The 21,225-nt window shown below is 35.8% G+C and overlaps 1 protein-coding gene across 6 annotated transcripts in view; it reads right to left on the bottom strand.

The window, feature by feature from the left end:
* Window positions 1-262: 262 nt before the first annotated feature.
* Window positions 263-21,225, bottom strand: part of RIMKLB (ribosomal modification protein rimK like family member B) — a 156,598-nt gene continuing 135,635 nt past the window's right edge. For 5 of the 6 annotated variants that reach the window (XM_057492305.1, XM_057492307.1, XM_057492304.1 and 2 more), the window contains 4 exons: window positions 15,374-15,577; window positions 6,907-11,507; window positions 4,035-4,199; window positions 263-445 (listed from right to left, as the gene is read on the bottom strand). In XM_057492305.1, the coding sequence (XP_057348288.1) occupies window positions 11,044-11,507; window positions 15,374-15,577 (668 nt within the window). In that variant the 3' untranslated portion in view covers window positions 263-445; window positions 4,035-4,199; window positions 6,907-11,043. Of the gene's footprint in view, window positions 446-4,034; window positions 4,200-4,652; window positions 4,731-6,906; window positions 11,508-15,373; window positions 15,578-21,225 lie in introns of all 6 variants that reach the window. The other variant, XM_057492303.1, reaches the window with a different exon arrangement.

Here is a 21,225-nt window from a genome sequence, read left to right as displayed (position 1 = left end):
AGGAAAATCTGTGTACTACATGTTTTAGTGCCTGTCTATGTGCCAAAAGGAGGAGTAATCATTTCAGAATTTATTATAAAGAGATCAGTCTGTCAAGAACCAAAGGAGTTTCATCTTGCAAAAAATAAAGGAAAGCAAAGAAAATACAGAGAATGACACATGTGGAGCTAGACTTCAAGTCTAGATACATGGACTGAAGTGATTCATTGGATATGGAGTGGGTAGAAAGAGCTGCCAAAAGAACAAATCACACTCCATGCGATTTCATTTCCAGTTCTGGTGTTTTTATTTTAGAAAACACACTGAATCAAACAGGCTAGAGCTACTGTTTTCCTTGTTCTGTGCATTTCTATCCTCCATTTGAAAAAACAGAGTCAAATCTATCTTCAGCCATTCTGTGAATGATGTAATAAGCAAAAAGGATCACTGGTTACTTCAAAAGAACCTAGGGGGGGAAAAACACATACAGCTCACTTAAATTACAGATTTAAACAGTCTTTATAATTAGGATGAGAAAAAGGAAAAAAAAAGATATAAATTAACTAATGTGACAGTAAAATACTACAAATTATCTAGATCAGAAAACAAAAAAAACAAAAAACACCACAACCACTTTCTTGTAATTACCACTCTTTACCTTGGTGATCTCAGCTGAAAAAGGTATGTTAAAGTATACTGATTCTTATTTGGAAGACACTTAATGTTCTTACCATTAAAAATTAAAAGCTTAACCTATGACTGACTTATGAGAGCAAATTTACTTCCCAAATTTATTTGACTCTTTTTCAGGAGAAACATTTCTAACTCCCTGGAATTTATTCTCTCATTTGTGTGAAGAATCGATAGTTCAATTTTTAAGTCCATAACAGTCTACTTGGTCAAGATTTTGCCAACACAACAGCCAACACTTTTTCCTTTATTTCTGAGTTTTGTGATTATTTCAGTTAGACATACAGGTAAGCATATTTTCCTAGTGATTAGTTCAAACTGCATTATGGAGATGATCTATATTTTACAAACGTCAACCCAATTTCAGGCACTGAAGTTCATATTAATTAAAAGACCACAATCATATAAAGATGTGTCAGTAACACTACTCTTTAATAAGGGAAGAACTGGTTTTATTTAGGTCAGAAAACTGTATCAAGAGGAAAAAATTAAAACAAGAACATTTCTTGTACATCACATAAATCATAAAATGACTTGTGCCAAAATATGCCTGAACAAAATTTAACTTAAATGCTAAAACTCTATTGTTCTAGGCTACATTTTCAGTACATTATACAATGAGCAATAAATTTTGGTTCAAATTAAGATTCAGGTTGGTCATCATTCAGTTTTAAAGCACTGACAGCACTGATGTCTTTATATACTAACTGAAATTTGTAATTAAGACAAAACTGTTTTAAAAATTTTAGAAATTCTAACCATATTAACTGGGGCCATGTATTCTTATGCTTCATACTAGTAATACATAATGTTATTCAGAATTAGGATAAAAATAGTTTTTAAGACACAAAATTCAACATATATTTAGACAATAATATAGGTTATTCTAGCTTCATGTTACTATCATCCTACTATCCAAGTGTACACCATCATCCCATTCAACTAACCAGTTCCCCCAAGCTAGCCTAAAAATCTGCAGGAAAAAAAAAGAAATTGCAGAACAATATGAAGTTTTACCTTGTTATAGATAGATTCAATAACCAGAAAAGCAATGGAAGGTAGGGTAGAGAGAATTAATGGTATTCTAGATTTAAGAATCCACTCCTGTTCTCCCTAGACCAGAAATTGCGAAGAACCTGATGGCCTCTTTTCATCTTGTCTTAACAGACACTTTTTCATTATCAAACCCTGTAAGTGATGTACTCTTTAATTCTACATGCCAGCCACCTAAATGGCCACCCAGAGCTTGTCTTACCATTCTTTATTTGAACAGACTCTCCACCTTATATTAGATAACCATAAACACAAAGAGTGACAGTTTTCTTTGTGACATCACTGCCCTCACTGCAGAGCATGTTGTTCAGTGACCATAGCAGATTTTGAAGGATGCATGGTATATAATGCAAAGAGCACTATACTGGCAGTTGGGAGACTTGGATCCTAGTCTTGGCTCTGTAATCCTGGGCAAGTTACTAACTTATCTGAACTTCAGTTTTCCTACCAGAAAAGTCAAGATTATAGTATATGACCTCTAAGTGTTTTAGCTTCAAAATTCTAACTTCTACGGCAGGCCTTTGTAGGCTGCTAGCTCAATCTGTTACCACAGATATTAAAGGAGTCAGGACTCATTTTCTTTACATAATAATTACCCCTCTGGATATCCTGTTTTCACCATCTATAAAACTTGAAGGCAGTTATGTGTGTACTACTTTAAGAAAGCTAATAAAAATATTTCTAAAATGTTCACATGTATATTCTTGAATAAAGATTAGATCAGTTACTTTAAACTTTCATCTGAAAGACTGAAAATGTATTCTCCCCCCATTGTAAAGTAAGTCACAATATTGTTCTTAATATTTGAAAGTTGCTAAGAGAATAAGTATTAAAAGCCCTCATCACAAGAAAAACAAAATTATAACTATGTATATTGATGGATCTTAACTAGACTTTGTGCTGATCATTTTGCAATGTATACAAGTATCAAAATCATTATGTTGTACCCCTGGAATTCATACAATGTTTTATACCAATTATACCTCCATGAAAAACATTGACTTTCTCTAGTAACTATCTATGAAAGACTGGCTGCTTTCATTTTCTGAATTCATAAAAAACTTAAAACATCAGTCAATCTTAAGCTAAGTCTAGAGGAGGTTGAGAACCACATCACCTAACTTTTCTTTCTGTCCAAGTGATCTTAAACTGTTGCCAGGAACAATAAAAATACTATACTTAAAATGAACAAGTAGTTGAGTAAGTAATCAGGTCTGCATATTATTGTAAATTTAAGGATTAAAATTTACATTCTTTAACTCTAGGGACTTCAAAGTATCATTTAAGTTCTACTATTCAGCCTCATCTAATTCTGAAATGTAGAGAATCATAATGTTGGTACTCTGATTCACACATCTGAAAGCTGTTGATCCAAATGAAATAAAGCTGTTTACACCAGCATATACAGATGCAGAGAATGCAAATGAAAAGGGAGAGACACATATGTACAGAAATAAAGGCAGGAAGAGAAGAAAAATGGCAGTGCTGGAAAAGTAAAATTCAGAGCAGCTGAATGAGAGACAGAAGCATATGGAGAGACTGAGCTGAGGGAGAGGTACAGAGACAGGAAGGCAGAAGCACAAAGAGGAGAAAACAGAAACCAATAGGCAAGGGAGAGAGGCAAATACAGTGGAACACTGCCGCCCCCCTCCCTTTTTTTGCCCCCTTTGCTTCACTTGGTATGTCACGCTCTATCTCTACACCTGGGCAGATTCTGTCAGTAGTCATCAATCTGAAGAAATGGGCAAACAGTAATAAGAAAATGGGACTGTATAAAAGAGAGCCAGTTGACGGAAAAAAAAATCACTTTCACCCCCTAAGTTTTTCACATTTCATACTTTTGTTGTTTATCCACCCAGCGCCCCCACTAAAAAGGGGACAAGTCTTTATTTTTATGAAATAGTTAACACATATTTATCTTGCAGATTTTTAAAAAATCAGATTTACTGTGAATGTAACTTCTGCTATCACTAAGGTTTGCATTTTGGCTCTGTTAGTAATTCGATGTTAACTTTCACAGTGTATCTGTGTATCAAATCATCACATGTACACTTTAAATCTTTATAATTTTATTTGTCAAGCATACCTCAATAAAGCTGGGGAAAAAGAGGCTCACATGTATCAATATTCTAGGGAGAAATCCCTAATTTTACATATTGCTAGTTTTTTTTCCCCAAAGACTGACAGCACCCTATTAGGACAAAGTCATTCTAAGGTAAGCACCTGTAAAGCATTTCTGATTATGCACCACCGTGACTTTAAATAAAAGTAGTATCAGACTGAAAACACATTCATGGTTGAAAATAACTTACCATTTAAAGTCATAATCCAGGAATCTTAGTCCTGTTGCCAGTTTTTGCCCCCTTTGCTTCTCTTGGTGTCAACGCTCTCTCTCTCTTCCCCTGTGCAGATTTTGTCGGTAGCCATCAATCTGAAGAAATCCTTCTTGTGCTGCCACCTACCAGTTTATTTCTCTGCTGCAGCAGAAGGGTATATAGAAAAAGCTCTTGCTTACTTTACTATTGAGATTAAACAGAAAAATTCCTTTAATATTCCGTATTTTCACTTCCTCAACTGTTACCCGAAAACCTCCCCACTAAAAGTCAAAACAACAAAAATCCCAGTCACAGAAAAATCAATGTTTGTCAATATTCATGCTAAGCTGAGAAAATTTTTTTTTTAAAAAGTGGAAAGATTTAGACACTCAGCAGTTGCCATCTCAAGGAGCCATTTATTTTCTATTATACTTTTCTTCTTCACCTATCCCCTACAATCTTATGAATAAATAATGAGTAACTTAAAGTTTTAAGGAGGTAGTCTACAGCTCCTGCAGATTTAAGTTTGGAGACTACCAAGAGAATTGTGGAAGATGTAGCATTAATGGAGTTTCTTAACATAATTCTAGAAACTAAGGGTGTTAGGTGCTTTACCTGCTTGAGTTTTCAATGTTCTGGACTGCTTAATGCCCAAGGGCTCTGAATACATTAAAACACGAACACATACGCCACCTACATTTAAAATAGGGTAGCATTTGTATGCCCATATAAGCATTGGGTATATTTTTTGCAAAAGAGTAATCAATGCATTAATTCCTTTTAAAAGGAATGACCACAAACACACATTTCCTCAAATTGTATACATACATAGAATTAGGGTGAAAAAGGGAGACAGAGTGACAAATGTAATAGCAGTTGTAGAACTGGAAATTAACACCATATAAATGTTTTCTATTTGTTGAAATCCTGAGATTCATTTCTATTCCCATTCTCTTTGTCACTGGGGTCTAGGTTTCAAATTTATTCTGTACTAGCTACTAAATATTGAACTATTAATAGTAATGACTTGTTTTTGTTCCACCCTCCCACTACCTTTACCCCCAAATAAAAATATGTACAGTTTTGCCAACTTAAAAAATACAACACTGACATAAGCACCAAAAGGCTAGTCAACAGTGGCACTGCAGTGACATTGTTTCTACTTTCTCATTCCTTCCCCCGATCTCAAACCCCACCCTTTGACCTCTGTATATGGGATGAGCCTGAGCAGGAGAGTTGGTGATGTCAGGACTGCGCCGTTCCCACGGATGCTCCTAGAGGCCTGCTGTGCTTCTGGGAACTGGGGCACAGGGATGTCTGTCTGACTGAAACCTAAAACAACAACAATTCACCCCACCCCTCATGTTCCCAAACCCCACAAAAGCAGCCAGGTATATATGCTATATAAGGCCCATCTAATAAGTTTGAGTATTTGAAATCTGAAAGCAAGATCATTCTTAACAAGTCAGTGATCCTTATGGGGCAGCAGAATGGAGGTTGTTAAATTCTCCATGTCCCATGCAATTAGAGTCCACACATTCTAATGCTGGCCATTCTTATCAGCAAGAGAACCAGGTTCTCCTCTACAAGCTTATTTTCAGTATACATCATAAATTCCCAAATGAGTGCAGCTGAGATTTCTTTGTTAGTAAATTTTAGTTCAACAGACAAATATTTTTGTCTGAAGATGCTCAGGGGAGTAACTGTCCTTATCATACAGGAGTGAACTGAAGCACAGACAGGTAATGATTTATTTTATGCCTCAGCTGTGGAAAAAGCATTACAAGCCAGGATTTCCTATTCACTAACTAGCGGTTTATTGGATTTATCAACTCTTTGGACAGGACATCTAAAGCCACAGAATAAAAATATTCAGAAGTATATCTTAAAAAGGTCCCGACTACTGTCACTAAAACTCTACCTTTAAGAAAGAGGATTATCTCCCACAATAATAACTCACATTAGAGCTAAAACATTAAGAGGATCAGGAAAAAGGACTGGGCAGACAGGAGGGAAAGAGTGTATTAACTAACAGGAAGGCTATTAAAGTGGACAACTTGTATTCTTACTCCTGATGCTTTGTGCTATAGCCTTGGTTCATCTGGTTAATGATCTTGTGCTTCAGAAATGCCCCCCAATCTGTTCAAACCTGTAATTTCTGAATATTTAAACCATTATTTTGTGATAATCACAAAATGCTCACATCTACCTCTTTGTTACAACTAGTGTCTCAGAAATACTAGAAGTGATGGGTTCTAAAATCACATGCTGCTCCTAAAATAATCGAAATGTTTTCTGTAATCTTTGTCTCATCATTCCCTTTCACTTTTATAATGATGTCACAGAATGAGAAGCACTGAAGTCAACTGAATGCTATAGATGAGTTTTTACCACATACCACCTAGAACCTAATTTTACCTTGTCAAAACTCTAGTTTTCCATACCTGTCAACTCCTAATTGATGTCTTTATACTGTGAGCTCACTGTGTATTCGGAACACCAACCTCTGAAAAAGCTTAAGCCAGAGTAGCACAATGGAAGAAACAAGCAAACCCCAAACAAAAACAAGGCCAAAAAGTCACACTCTGAAATACTTAATTATAGACATATACGCAAGGAATGGAGTTTATCTAAATGGCTGAAGTAAATCCCCAAAGAAAGTCCTGAGCTCATCCCAACCAATCCAAACTTTACCCCCAAAAGCTCTTCTTTAATCAAATTACTTGCTAGATATATTTATGCATTATTTTTTTAAATGAAAGTTACTAAAAACCCATGATTGCCTTAAAACACATAAAGAAAGACAATTAAAAAAGAAAAAAAGAAAGTTAGCCTTGTGATGGAAAGAAAGGAGAAAGAGTCAAATTACCTGCAGGCAGGCTGGGGCTGTGCCTGAATCCAAACCGCTGCATTTACCATTCATTATACAGCTGCATTATTGGGGGAAGGGGAGTTTAGAAGGGCACTGACCCCGAAAGTTCTCAATACTTCTCACTCATCATCAGGAGGGGGGAAGAAGGAAAGTTTTTTCTCTGGGTATTTTTTTGTTTGTTTGTTTTTGTTTTTTTGGCTCCTGAAAAGGCTGGCAAAGAACAGTAACAGTACAAGCAGTTAGAATATTTCTTTAAAAACAATTTAAAAATGTAAAACATTAAGGAATTTAAAACATCAAACTTTCATTAATATAGAAAGAATTTTCACTAGAGTTAGGCAGCCACCCCAAAACAGCATGGCAAAGGGCATTGGTATAAAGGAAATAAAATACCACACAAAAATCCAAAACAAAACTAAAAACATTTCAAATTAAACCTGGAAGACCAGAAGATTCCAACAGCAGATTTCTGTCCACTACTGAAACATTCCAAAATCCAAGCTCCAAAGGTGCCTACATGTATCTTAATTGAAACTTTCATTTTGTTTTGTTTTTAAGAAAAAAAAAGAAAGAAAGCAGTGAACCTGGTTATAAATCCTACAATATATTACATTAAAAAATATCCTAGTACAACAAAACAAATTTTAAATGAAATTAAACAAACAAACAAACAAATAAAAACAGTAGCAGCAGAGGTTACCTGTCTGAGCACCTACATTTTCTTAGGAGGGGATCGTGTCTCACCAGCCATATAGCCCATAAACCTTCTCAAAAAGAGTGAGCCAGGAGAAAAATGTAACACAAGATTTGATTTCACAATGTCTCTAAGCTCCCCAGACCCCAAACTGGGGATTCACTGAATGAAGAGAATTTGTTTTTCCATTGTGTTCTTCTTGAGAAAAAGAAGAGATGATTTTGAAAGTCAATTACTTCTTTTAATGCCTTCCAAACCTTGACAAAGTCTGATAAAGTGCTTGATGAAATGAAGTCTCTTGGTGGATTTTTCTAATGTTCCAGGGTATTTTCTTATTGATAGCATATACAGAAATATTTCAAAGTTCAGTGGAGTAAAAGCCAGCAGAAATGACCAATCAAGTATAGGCACCAAAAAGGGAAAAAAAACTATTAAAAATTTTAAATGGAATAATTCGTATTTCTGTGTGTGTACATGGACGTGTGTTTGTGTGTGTGTGTGTGTGTGTGTGTGTGTGTGCGCATAGTCCAGTTTTCATCACAGGTAACATAAAAACAGTATCAAAAGAAGTACTTTTAAAATACAATTCAAATTTACAATTTTAACAATACATCATTTTACAATAATTCAGAGTTTGGCATGATAATGATCATACAAATTTGATAAACACATTTTTACCTCTCATAAAAGCAATGAAGATTATACGTTAAGATAAACAATATGAAAATATATTTAACTTTCATTTAAATATCTGCGCTGTTTCATTTGGGTTCTTCCAGAATGATTTCTTCATTTTCTTTACCTTAGTTTTTGATGGAATTGAAAATACTCTTGTTTTTAGAGTCTAAGATGACCATTCTTGCCCTTTTCATTCTAACGTGAGTGTATGATCCAGAAATAGTTTGGTAAGGCTATCCTTTAATACAGTGTGAAGGTACAAAAGATGGGTAAATACTGCATAAAACTAAAGGTCAAATAATCTCAGGTATTTCTGATAATAAAGTTGGTTAATTTTGCAAAATTTTTGAAAAGGCTACCTAAATTTTTTTCTGGTGCCTTATCCCACCCAACACAGGCCTTGAGTTTTTCATCAAATAGAGAGGGTGTTCTATTTGCTTTTTTAAAATTCCTTAACCTATATGCATGTGAGATCTAACTATTCAAAGTACATGTATCATAATCTATGTGGCAACCAAATGGTCTCTATACAAACAAATGAATGATTTAATTAAGCAGTTCTTCCTTCCTCATTTATTTCTCTATCCCAAATAGTGTGCACTCTCCAAAGTATGTTCATTCAGTGAATGAAGTACCGTGTGAGGCTTTTTGTTACTGAGTCAGAGGTACTTATGCATGTGTGTAGGTCCCACAATAACCCTGTGCAAGTCAAATTCTGAGTTTAGAATATCCTAAAACAAATGAGAAACTCCTCTTACATATCTTTTTCTGAGGTGAAATGAGACACTGCACAGATCAGAGGTACTATTCTATTTGTCAACAATCAACCTTTCACTCAATTTTAATATTATTTAATTCTATGGAATAAAAAACAAATTTTATTACATTCCTTTTTTAAAGCAGGGGAAAAAACTGTACAAGTAAGCATGATCAAACCTCTTTTAGAGCTGGTTAATACTGCTCTTTTATTATTGCCTTAAAGTCTCTCTAGTAATGTCCGAGAAATTATGTTTTAGGTCCATCTGAAGGAAAAAAGCACTGGAGAGGCAAGAAACGACTTGGGTAAAAGCTTCAGAGGATTGTAGGGAGATGGAACTTGCTGTTTAAAAAAATTACGTTGAGCTCTGGAACATCTCCATTTCTTAACACACCTTCCAAACCCATCACAGGGATAGTTTTACCCATGTTCTGAAGGCTCATCATATATGCACTTTTGGGGCTTTTATAAATTCAGGAATTAAAGGAATAGAAAGAGTGGAGAGTATTGAAGGCTTCAGAGGAGGGCTATAAGAGACTCAATACTGCTACACAAGTCCCCAAACAAAAATGTCCAGTCCACCCCACCCCAAAATCTACATGTAATTGGAGAAAATGCGCAGCCAGAAGCATAGAAAAGCATGTAGCTTTGAATAAATCATACACAGAACAGTCTAGAACCAAAGAAAAAACCAAACAACATACATATACACAAAAAGGCTAAGAAGCATCTATATCCTTATGTCTTTAGGTGAGTACCTGTATCCCAGTGGAGTATAGTTATGAAAACTCCTCATCTGTTTTTTAAAGAAAAAACTATTCCCATCATGCTTCACTTTCTAGAATCTATCCTTTTTGATTGGTTGGTGTAAACAAAAAGCAAAAACACATACACATGCATGCGTGCACACACACACACACATATATACTCCCTCCTAATATATGAAAAATGCAATATATAATGCTGGTATTAGAAATCACTTCAGCTTTATACTTAAGATCTTATAGGCCCTTGATTTGACACCCAAAAATAATTTTCCTCGTCCTTATACTTAAATGCCCAACCACCAAAAGAAAAAAAGAAAAAAGAAAAGGCTTTAAAATGGACATGTTTCAAGTCAGTGTCTTGCTAACAAAAAAGATAGCATTTTCTTCACTTTGGCCATTGTTAAAGATGCAGGCATAGATCAGGGAATGTTAGACTAGCATGTATTTAAAAAAAAAAAGCAACATTAACAGAGCATGTATCTTTCAAAAAAAGACTAAAACACTAACAAATACAAGTCAATGCACATATTTTAAACTACTATAATTTTATCTACATTGGATTAAATGTTTTTGTGCACCAAACATTGCAATACTGTTCATTTCGTTTTTATCGTGAAATCATGCCAATTTTGTCACTAAAAAAATTTATTGGGTTATAATTATGTTGCCTTCTCACCCAAATTAGGGGAGAAAACAAGAAACAAAAATTATAAATCCCAATTACGAACAACTCAAGATTTCACCAACTATGAACATAAAGCTCCTAGTTAATATGATTAAGGCAGAATTTTCAGATTCATATTTTAAAAATTCCTCCAATTTACGTAGATGTTTCCCTCACCCATTACAAATCTTTGCAACACAACGTTAGGTTTTCTACTCTGAAATTTGTACCAACTACACAAAAACAAAAGCAAGGAGCCATAAAAAAATTATATGTTCTTCATGTCCTGGGAGCACACATATTTTTTAATAATTTAAAGGGATAACTACAAGAGCCTGACATTTTTCTGTATCTCACCACTTCTGCCTGTCGGTAGGATCTGTAAATGAGTCAGGTGATATCTCTGCTATTAAGATGTTACTATCTCCCCCTTCTTCTCTCCTAATCTACTCAATTTTCTCTCATCTTCCTGAGCACCTTTCATGAACAGCATTGCAAGTTGGTTAAAAAGAATAAAAGGAAGAAGAAAGTGAGTTTTACAAGGGTTTTGTTGCTTAATTATTTACTGGTGGAGTCAGTCCACCAGGAGTTTGATTTCATTGGCTAGCAGCTGGTTCATGTTGAACAGGCCCCCTGGGAGCTTGGTGAGCAGCTCTCGCTCGGTGCTTTCAGGGTCGCTGTCAACAGAGCTGGAACTCGCGCTCATGTTGTCAACAGCAGTGCTGGCTGGGGGACCCAGCTCCGGCTCACTAGTCTCACTGGCCGTGGACACCACGGAGAGCAGGGACATACGCCGGGTGAGCCGGCCAGAGGGCAGAAGGGAGGCGGCATAGTCCGCTATGATACCAGCTACATCTAGATTACAAGCCTTATCAAAGGCGATGAAACCTACATTTGCATTGGCCTCGCAGACACAGAAGGAGCCGTCATCTTTCATCAACAGGTCAATGCCACACACATCCATCCCCAGGATATTAGACACCTGGATCGCTAGCTGCTTCCCTTGTTCACTCAATGAGCACATCATCCCCACACCACCTGGCAGAAGAGAAACAAGAAGTTACCAAAATAATAAATTTTGGAGTAAAACTAAAGCTGGCCTCCAAGGCTAACTCTCTTTTCTTAAATCAGTAGCGAAAATTATTATGTAAAACTCTGAAGTGTAAGTTTCCTTCACTAAGGAATCCCCTTCCAAGGGCTCTCAAAGAATTGATGACTTAGTATTTTATCAATGTGCCATTTTTTCTAACAATGTAAAACTTACTTGAATTAACATGGGCCAAGTCAAAGGAACTTTGGCATAAATATAATTAAACCACTTTATTTTACATATGACAAAGTGTTATCGGTTTTTGAGGAAAGAAGATAGGAGGGAATGAAGGAACACAGCGAGCTGACCACGGTTCTCTTCCTCTATGGTCCCCACTTGTCTGCCACTCCTAAGCCAAAAGATCTGGGCCTCAAGGTTACTGGCTCAATGTAGGTGAAATCTTTGAGTTTTGCTGGTATCTGGGAGAAAGGAATGAGAACTATATTTTCTCATTTGGAAACTCTGAGATAATGGCCAGAAAGCTAAAGAATTCTGAGAGAAGCTTGGCTCCAAGTGCACTTTGTATCCACAGGAGGAGAGCTGACATCAGCATAATGTGAATATGCCTGATGTCTTTGACCCAAAGAGGCCAAAATCTAAATGCACAGGTGAGTGGAATCCTCCCTACACAGAGGCTGGAAGAGTAGAGGAGTCTAGGAAATAGGAAGGTTTCTTTTAAGTACCTCAGTAGGGGACTGACACATGAATTAAATGACTGCTCCTTGGCGTCTGTAGGACTGAAGCCATCTGCAATACTCCAAATAACTAGAGCAGAGCCCTGATGTGACAATAATAAAACAACAAGCCATCTATGACTTGAATGAAAGAAGTAAGTGCACTTTAAGGAGATGCGGGTTTAGCACAAAAACTTTCTGAAGCTAAAACAAAAACGTAATTATCCAACTAAAAACTTGAGCAGAAGCTCTGAAGGAGAATATAATCAGTTTTGGGTATCTAACTTGTAACTTGGAAAATCTAGTGTTAAGAAATATTTTGAAGCACATACAAAAAGTCTGAGGTGAAATCACAAAAGATAAGAAATTTGAAGGACTGAATCAGAAGAAACTTCGCCAGAAGGAAAGAAACAAAAAGATGTAGGAGAGGCAATAAAGAAGAAATTTTCTAGAAACTAAAAGAACTGAGTCTCCTGATACAAACACCTTACTAAAATCCAGGTTGGACTGATTGAGAAAAGACCCGTATCTAAAAATATCCTGATAATATTTTGGAGCTCCAGGAATAAAAGGAAGAAAAAGAAAAGGAAAAAACTTACAAAGAATAAATTATAAAAAAAAAAAAATCAAATTCATTTGCAACAAGTAACCTATCTATATAAGGCAGTAGATTTGAAGCTCTTATAATCTAAGAAACCTAACTCAACCAAGATACTATTCTCCTTTCAGAGAAGACATATAAGAAGATCTAACACACACATACCCATCCAAGGAAAATAATCAAGGAAAGATATTAATATAATAGCAAATTAGACCCCAAAGTAGGGGAAAATAAAGATAGGAAAATAATCAAGGAAAGATATTAATATAATAGCAATAGACCCCAAAGTAGGGGAAAATAAAGATAGGGAATAAACAGTGTGAGTAATGATTCTTGCAATTTAAGTGTAATTCACTCTAAATGAATAAAGTAAATCTGCTGGTAATGGATAATGCAGAGACTATATAAGGAGTTTTTAAAGAGAAGACACATCAAGAAGCAAAGTTCTAATATAGACATGGACTACAACTATTAAATAATTTCAGTAGAACACTGGAATGTAAAGCCCACGGAAGTGGTCATTTTTGCCTGTGTTTTTTTTTTTTTTACTGCTATGTACAAAATACTGCTATAACAGTACTTGACACTTAGGAGGTGCTCAAAAATATTTGTTCAGTGAATGAATGAGTCAGTTAGGAGGAGTAGGAAGGGAAGTGAAACTGTTCTAATCTCACTGGAGGAGTGATGAAACGTGGATGATAGGGGGAAAGTGAAGGTGCTCCAAAGACTTCATCTTCTTATGATGGCAGAAGGGAGGAGGAAAGAAAAGGCATCAGGGAAAATAGTTATCTTCTCAAATAATAATAGAACACAGGAGTCTGATTATGAGCACAGGGAAAGAGAAGGTACCTATCCATGGAATGGCTGAGCTTCCAGATTAACCAAGTTTGGAGACAGAGGTGAAAATGGAATTAATTGTACCTTTCAAACCAGCAACAATTAGAAAAAAGAGGAAAGGACAATTTAAATTAAATAATAAAAACAAAGTAAGACAGAAGGAATAAAATGAACTGTATCAGTAGTTACACTAAAGTTGAACTGAAATTTCCCATTAAAAGACGCAAACTTGTCAGATTGGGAAGAACAACAAAACTTAGCTTTATGATGTTTATGACAAACATACTTTAAACAAAATGAAACGGTATTTTGAAAATTTAGGGGAGTGGGGAAAGAGATAAGAGGCAAAGGCAAAACAAACTTCACGTCATAGCCTTAAATCCCTTGACTAGAGTATATTATTGCACCAATATATACAGTTTTTCTTTTATCAAGTAAGCAACCATGTTTTTGCCTACAAAGAAAACCTTGATAAATTTTTTAAAGACCTTTACAGGCCACATTCTCTGATAACCCCCAAAATTAGAAATTAAGTAACCAAAGGAATACTATATAGAAATTATAAAATTCATCCCCTGAATTAAATAAAGTAAAATGAGAACTATCTGTAAAGAGAAAAAACACTTCATACCAAAACCTTTATCTTCAAATCAGAGAGAACTCCCCCACAAAAAAAAAGAGATTGAGATTTAATAAAGACAAAAAGTAGAATAAATAGAATAGAAAAAAAAAAAAAGGCCCAAAAAACCCAATGCTACTTTGATAAAATTAAGGGATCATATCAAAGAATCACCAAGGAGATTCAAAGAAGCATAAGCAATCACCTCATGAAACTGGCCAGAAAAAAAAAAAAGAAACCTAAAACAAATGAATGTATCTAAGCAATAATAAATTACCAACAGTGACCCAAGAAGCAGCAAACGTAAATAAAAACAAAAGTGGAAAAGGCCATTACATGGATAAAGTAGAGATTTCAAGGAGTTCCTGACAAATTGGATATGGAGTATAAGACTAAAGAGGGGATTAAGGATGTCTAAAGAATTTCAATCTCAAATGGAAAGATACAGTTGCCGTTAAATGGTGAGGAGAAAAGTGTGGGTGTGAGGGGAGTTAGCCAGGAGTTCGGCTTTAAATACATTAAAAATGGAGCTATTTGAGTAGGCCATTATTTATACGTGCCTGGAATTCAGGGAGAAAGCCTAAACTGGAGAAAAATTTGAAAATAACAACACATAGACGGCATTTAAAGACAGGAGCTAGATAAGATTACTTAGAAAATGAAATAAACAGAGAAGAAAACACCCAGACTTAGCTCTAAGGCATTTCAAAAATAAGATCTCAGAAAATAAAAATTTAAATAAATCAAAATCATTCATCTTATTTGGACCAATATGGGTTATGACACAGCTTAAATGAACTTCAATTATAAACAAGATAAGTATATCACCAAAGATAAAATCTTTAACTCCCATCAGACATTTCATAGAAGTGTGAACAGGGTTCCTAACTGAGCATGCCTGAAAGCAAATTTATGATTCAGAGTAATCCAATTTCTTTACTAGAAAAACAGCTCAAGAGTATATTTACTCTATTCATGATAAGTCTATTAATATTTACATGTGAAAAAAGATATTTTTCAAGAATATTCACTGGATGCCAAATATTATTTTACACTCTATAGAGACACTTGCATTGTTTTTACCTAGTGAGCAGTTGCTTTGCATCCTCCCATCTGTTGAACAGCGTAACATGGTGCCAACCACACGGCCTCCCACAACAATGACACGTACATCCCGTCCATGAGACTCTTTAACATACTTCTGGAACAGGTATGGGGCTTCATGGCGGATAAGATGACTTAGATCAGCCAAATGGTGCTTATCTCGAGCTAAGAAAACAGCTTTACCTGTGATTGAAAAAGAATAAAAAATATATTAAGTCATCAAACTGCGGGCAGCTAATATCTATTACCTGCATCTTCTTGGTCCCTATCTGCTTTTTCAGAGCCAATTACTTTTAAACCAAAGTAATAGTTATGGTAATAGTGAGACAATGCAAAAATGTGTATAAAGTTCCTAATATTCTTCTACTATTCCTTCAATACCCAAACTTTTTTCAAAATAATCACTGTTATTCAATACTATGATGGTTTAAAATTTATACAGCACAGTAGTTCAACAGTTACCCATATTATTAAATCCTCACCCCCTCTAGTGCAGTTACTATCTATAGACATAGTAAGATGTTACAGAATCATTGACTATATTTCCATGCTGTACTACTGTCCCAGTGACCAATTTATATTGTGATTGTGAATTATAGTGCCCCTTTACCCCCTCCACCTTCCCCACCCCAAGCCTGCCCAACCCCTCCTCATTGGTAACCACAAGTCCCTTCTCAGTGTCTATGAGTCCACTGCTATTTTGTTCCTTCTTGTTTCGCTATGTTTTTATACTACACAAATAAGTGAAATCATATGGTATTTGTCTTTCTCCACCTTGCTTATTTCATTGAGCATAATACCCTCTAGCTCCATCCTTTTTTTTGCATATGGGAGGATTTCTTTTCTTTTTATGACTGAATAATATTCTACTGTGTATATGTAACACATCTTCGTTATCCATTCCTCTACCAGACTTTAGATTACTTCCATATCTTGGCTACTCTAAATAGTGCTGCACTAAACATAGGGGTGCATATGTCTTTTTGAATCTGAGAAATTATATTCTTTGGGTAAATTCCTAGGAGTGGGATTCCCAGGTCAAATGGTATTTCTATTTTTAGTTTTTTGAGGAACCTCCATATTGCTTTCCACAATGGTTGAACTGGCTTACATTCCCACCAGCAGTGTAGGAGGGTTCCCCTTTCTCCGCATCCTCACCAGCATTTGTTGTTCTTAGTCTTTTCGATACTGGCCATCCTAACTGGTGTGAGGTGATATCTCATTGTGGTTTTTATTTGCAATTCCCTGATAAATAGTGATGTGGAGCATCTTTTCATGTGTCTGTTGACCATCTGAATTTCTTCTTTGGAGAATTGTCTGTTCATATCCTCCACCCATTTTTAATTGGGTTATTTGCTTTTTGGACGTTGAGGCGTGTGAGTTTTTATACATTTTGGGTATTAACCCCTTGTCAAATATGTCATTTAAAAATATATTCTCCCATACTGTAGAATGCTTTTTTCTTCTGTTGAAGGTGTCCTTTGCTGTACAGAAGCTCTTTAGTTTGATGTAGTCTCATGTGTTCATTATTGCTTCTGTTTCCCTTCCTCGAGGAGATGTGTTCAGGAAAAAGTTGTTCTCATGTTTATATTCAGGAGATTTTTGCCTATGTTTTCTTCTAAGAGTTTTATGGTTTCATGACTTATATTAAGGTCTTTGATCCCTTTCAAGTTTTCTCTTGTGTATGGGGATAGACAATAATCCAGTTTCATTCTCTTGCATGTAGCTGTCCAGTTTTGCCAACACAAGTTGTTAAAGAGGCTGTCATTTCCCCACTGTACGTCCATGGCTCCTTTATCGCATATTAATTGACCATATATGCTTGGGTTTATATCTGGGCTCTCTAGTCTGTTCCATTGGTCTATGGGTCTCTTCTTGTGCCAGTACCAAATTATCTTGATTATTGTGGCTTTGTAGTAGAGCTTGAAGTCAGGGAGCATAATCCCCCCTGCTTTATTCCTCCTTCTTAGGATGCTTTGGCTATTTGGGGTCTTATGTGCTTCCATATGAATTTTAGAACTATTTGCTCTAGTTCATTGAAGAATACGGTTGGTATTTCGATAGGGATTGCACTGAATCTGTAGATTGCTTTAGGCAGCATGGCCATTTTGACAATATTAATTTTTCCTATCCATGAGCATGGGATGTGTTTCCATTTACTGGTATCTTCTTTAATTTCCCTCATGAGTGTCTTGTAGTTCTCAGAGTATAAGTCTTTCACTTCCTTCATTAAGTTTATTCCTAATGCATCTTTTTGATACAATTTTGAATGGAATTGTTTTCCTGATTTCTCTTTCTGCTAGTTCCTTGTTAGTGTGTAGGAATGCAACAGATTTCTGTGTATTAATTTTGTATCCTGCAACTTTGCTGAATTCAGATATTAGATCTAGTAGTTTTGAAGTGGAGTCTTTAGGGTTTTTTATGTATAATATCATGTCATCTGCAAACAGTGACAGTTTAACTTTTTCCTTACCAATCTGGATGCCTACTATTTCTTTGTGTTGTACAATTGCCGTGGCGAGGACCTCCAGAACTATGTTGAATAAAAGTGGAGAGAGTGGGCATCCTTGTCTTGTTCCCTATCTTAAAGGAAAGGCTTTCAGCTTCTCCCTGTTACGATGATGTTGGCTGTGGGTTTGTCATATATGGCCTTTTATTATGTTGAGGTACTTGCCCTCTCTACCCATTTTGTTGAGAGTTTTTATCATGAATGGATGAATTTTGTTGAATGCTTTTTTGGCATCTATGGAGATGATCACGTGATTATTGTCATTCTTTTTGTTGATATGGTGGATGATACTGATGGATTTTCTAATATTGTACCATCTTTGCATTCCTAGAAGAAATCCTACTTGATCATGATGTATGTATGATCTTTTTGATGTATGTTTGAATTTGATTTGCTAATATTTTGTTGAGTATTTTTGCATCTATGTTCATCAGGGATATTGGTCTGTAATTTTCTTTTTTTGTGAGGTCTTTGCCTAGTTTTGGTATTAGGGTGATGCTGGCCTCAGAATGAGTTTGGAAGCATTCCCTCCTCTTCTACTTTTTGAAAAACATCAAGGAGAATGTTATTAGATCTTCACTAAATGTTTGATAAAATTCAGCTGTGAAGCCATTTGGTCCAGGAATTTTGTTCTTAGGTAGTTTTTTTGATTACCAATTCAATTTCGTTGCTGGTAATTGGTGTGTTCAGATTTTCTCTGTTTCTTTCTGGGTCAGACTTGAAAGGTTGTATTTTTCTAGAAAGTTGTCCATTTCTTCTAGGTTATCCAGTTTGTTACCATATAATTTTTCATAGTATTCTCTCATAATTCTTTGTATTTCTGTGGTGTCCATAGTGATATTTCCTTTCTCATTTTTTATTCCATTTATGTGTGTAGACTCTCTTTTTTTCTTGATACATCTAGCTAGGGGTTCATCTATGTTTATTTTCTCTAAGAACCAGCTCCTGCTTTCATTGATTCTTTCTATTATTTTATTCTTCTTGATTTTATTTATTTCTGCTCTAATCTTTATTATGTCCCTCCTTCTACTGACTTTGGGCCTCATTTGTTCTTGTTTTTCTAGTTTCCTTAATTTTTAGATTAGACTGTTCATATGGGATTGTTCTTTCCTGAGGTAGGCCTGTATTGCAACATACATCCCTCTTAAGACGGCCTTCACTGTGTCCCACAGATTTTGCTGCATTGAATTATTGTTGTCATTTGTCTCCATATATTGTTTGATCTCTATTTTTATTTGGTCATTGATCCATTGATTATTCAGGAGCATCTTTTTAAGCCTCCATGTGTTTGTGGGATTTTTCATTTTCTTTGCGTAATTTATTTCTAGATTCATACCTTTTTGGTCTGAGAAGCTGGTTGGTACAATTTCAATCTTCTTGAATTTACTGAGGCTCTTTTTGTGGCCTACTATATGATCTATTCTTGAAAATGTTCCATGTGCACTTGAGAAGAATGTATATCCTGTTGCTTTTGGATGAAGTGTTCTATAAATGTCTGTTAGGTCCATCTGTTCTAATGTGTTGTTCAGTGCCTCTGTCTCCTTGCTTATTTTCTTTCTGGTTGCTCTATCCTCTGGAGTGAGTGGTGTGCTGAAGTCTCCTAGAATGAATGCACTGCATTCCCCTTTAATTCTGTTAGTATTTGTTTCACGTATGTCGGTGCTCCTGTGTTGGGTACATAGATATTTATAGTGGTTATGTCCTCTTGTTGGATTTACCCCTTTATCATTACATAATGTACTTCCTTGTCTCTTGTGAATTTTTGTTTTAATGTCTATTTTGTCTGATACAAGTACTGCAACTCCTGCTTTTTTCTCCCTACTGGTTGCATGAAATACTTTTTTCCATCCCTTCACTTTTAGTCTGTGTATGTCTTTGGATTTGAAGTGAGTCTCTTGTAAGCAGCATATAGTTGGGTCTTGTGTTTTTATCCATTCAGTGCCTCTATGTCTTTTGATTGGTGCATTCAGACCATTTACATTTAGGGTGATTATCGATACGTATGCACTTAGTGCAATTGCAGGCCTTAGATTTGTGGTTACCAAAAGTTCCAGGGTAAATTCCTTACTATCTAAAAGTCTGATTTAACTCACTTAGCATGCTATTATAAACACAATCTAAAGGTTCTTTTTCTTCTCCTCCTTTTTCCTCCTCCATTCTTTATATATTAGGTATCATATTCTGTACGCTTTTGTCTTTCCCTTGACTGACTCTGAGGGTATTTGATTTAATTTTGCATTTGCTTAGTAATTTAACTATTCTACTTCCTTTACGGTGGTTTTATTACCTATGTTGACAGCTATTTAACCTCAGGAACACTTCCATCTATAGCAGTCCCTCCAAAATACACTGTAGAGATGGTTTGTAGAAGGTAAACTCTCTCAGCTTTTGCTTATCTGGAAATGGTTTAATCCCTCCTTCAAATTTAAATGATGATTTTGCCAGAGGGAAGAGTATTCTTGGTTCGAGGCCCTTCTGCTTCACTGCATTAAATATATCATGCCACTTCTTTCTGGCCTGCAAGGTTTCTGCTTAGAAGTCTGATGATAGCCTGATGGGTTTTCCTTTGTAGGTGATCTTTTTTTCTCTCTCTGGCTGCCTTTAATACTCTGTCCTTTCCTTTGATCTTTGACATTTTAATTATTGTACATCTTGGTGTTGTCCTCCTTGGGTCCCTTGTGTTGGGAGATTTGTGGGCTTCGATGGTCTGAGAGACTATTTCCTTCCCCAGATTTGGGAAGTTTTCAGCAATTATTTCTTCAAAGACACTTTCCATCCCTTTTTCTCTCTCTTCTTCTTGATACCCCTATAATATGAATATTGTTCCATTCAGATTGGTCACACCATTCTCTCAGTATTCTTTCATTCCTAGAGATCCTTTTTCTCTCTGTGCCTCAGCTTCTTTGTATTCCCCTTCTCCAATTTTTATTTCATTTATCATCTCCTCCACCATATCTAATCTGCTTTTAAAATCCTCCATTGTGTTCCTCAATGATTGGATCTCCGTCTTAAATTCGTTCCTGGGTTCTTGAATATTTTTATGACCCTCCAGGAGCATGTTTATGATATTTTTTTGGTATTATTAATATACAATCAAATGAGCAGCATTGTGGTTACTAGATTCCCCCCATTACCAAGTCCCCACCACATACCCCATTACAGTCACCGTCCATCAACATAATAAGATGCTATAGAATCACTACTTGTCTTCTCTGTGCTATACTGCCTTCCCCGTGCCCCACCTACTTTATGTGTGTTAATTGTAATGCCCCTTATTCTCCTTCTCCCTCCCTTCCCACCCACCCTCCCCCGTCCCTTTTCC

Source organism: Manis pentadactyla, chromosome 14 (genome assembly GCF_030020395.1).
Source record: "Manis pentadactyla isolate mManPen7 chromosome 14, mManPen7.hap1, whole genome shotgun sequence".
In the NCBI taxonomy this organism is placed as follows: Eukaryota; Metazoa; Chordata; class Mammalia; order Pholidota; family Manidae; genus Manis; species Manis pentadactyla.
The sequence above is the reverse complement of the archived record's forward strand: the minus strand, read 5'-3'. Positions and strand labels throughout refer to the sequence as shown.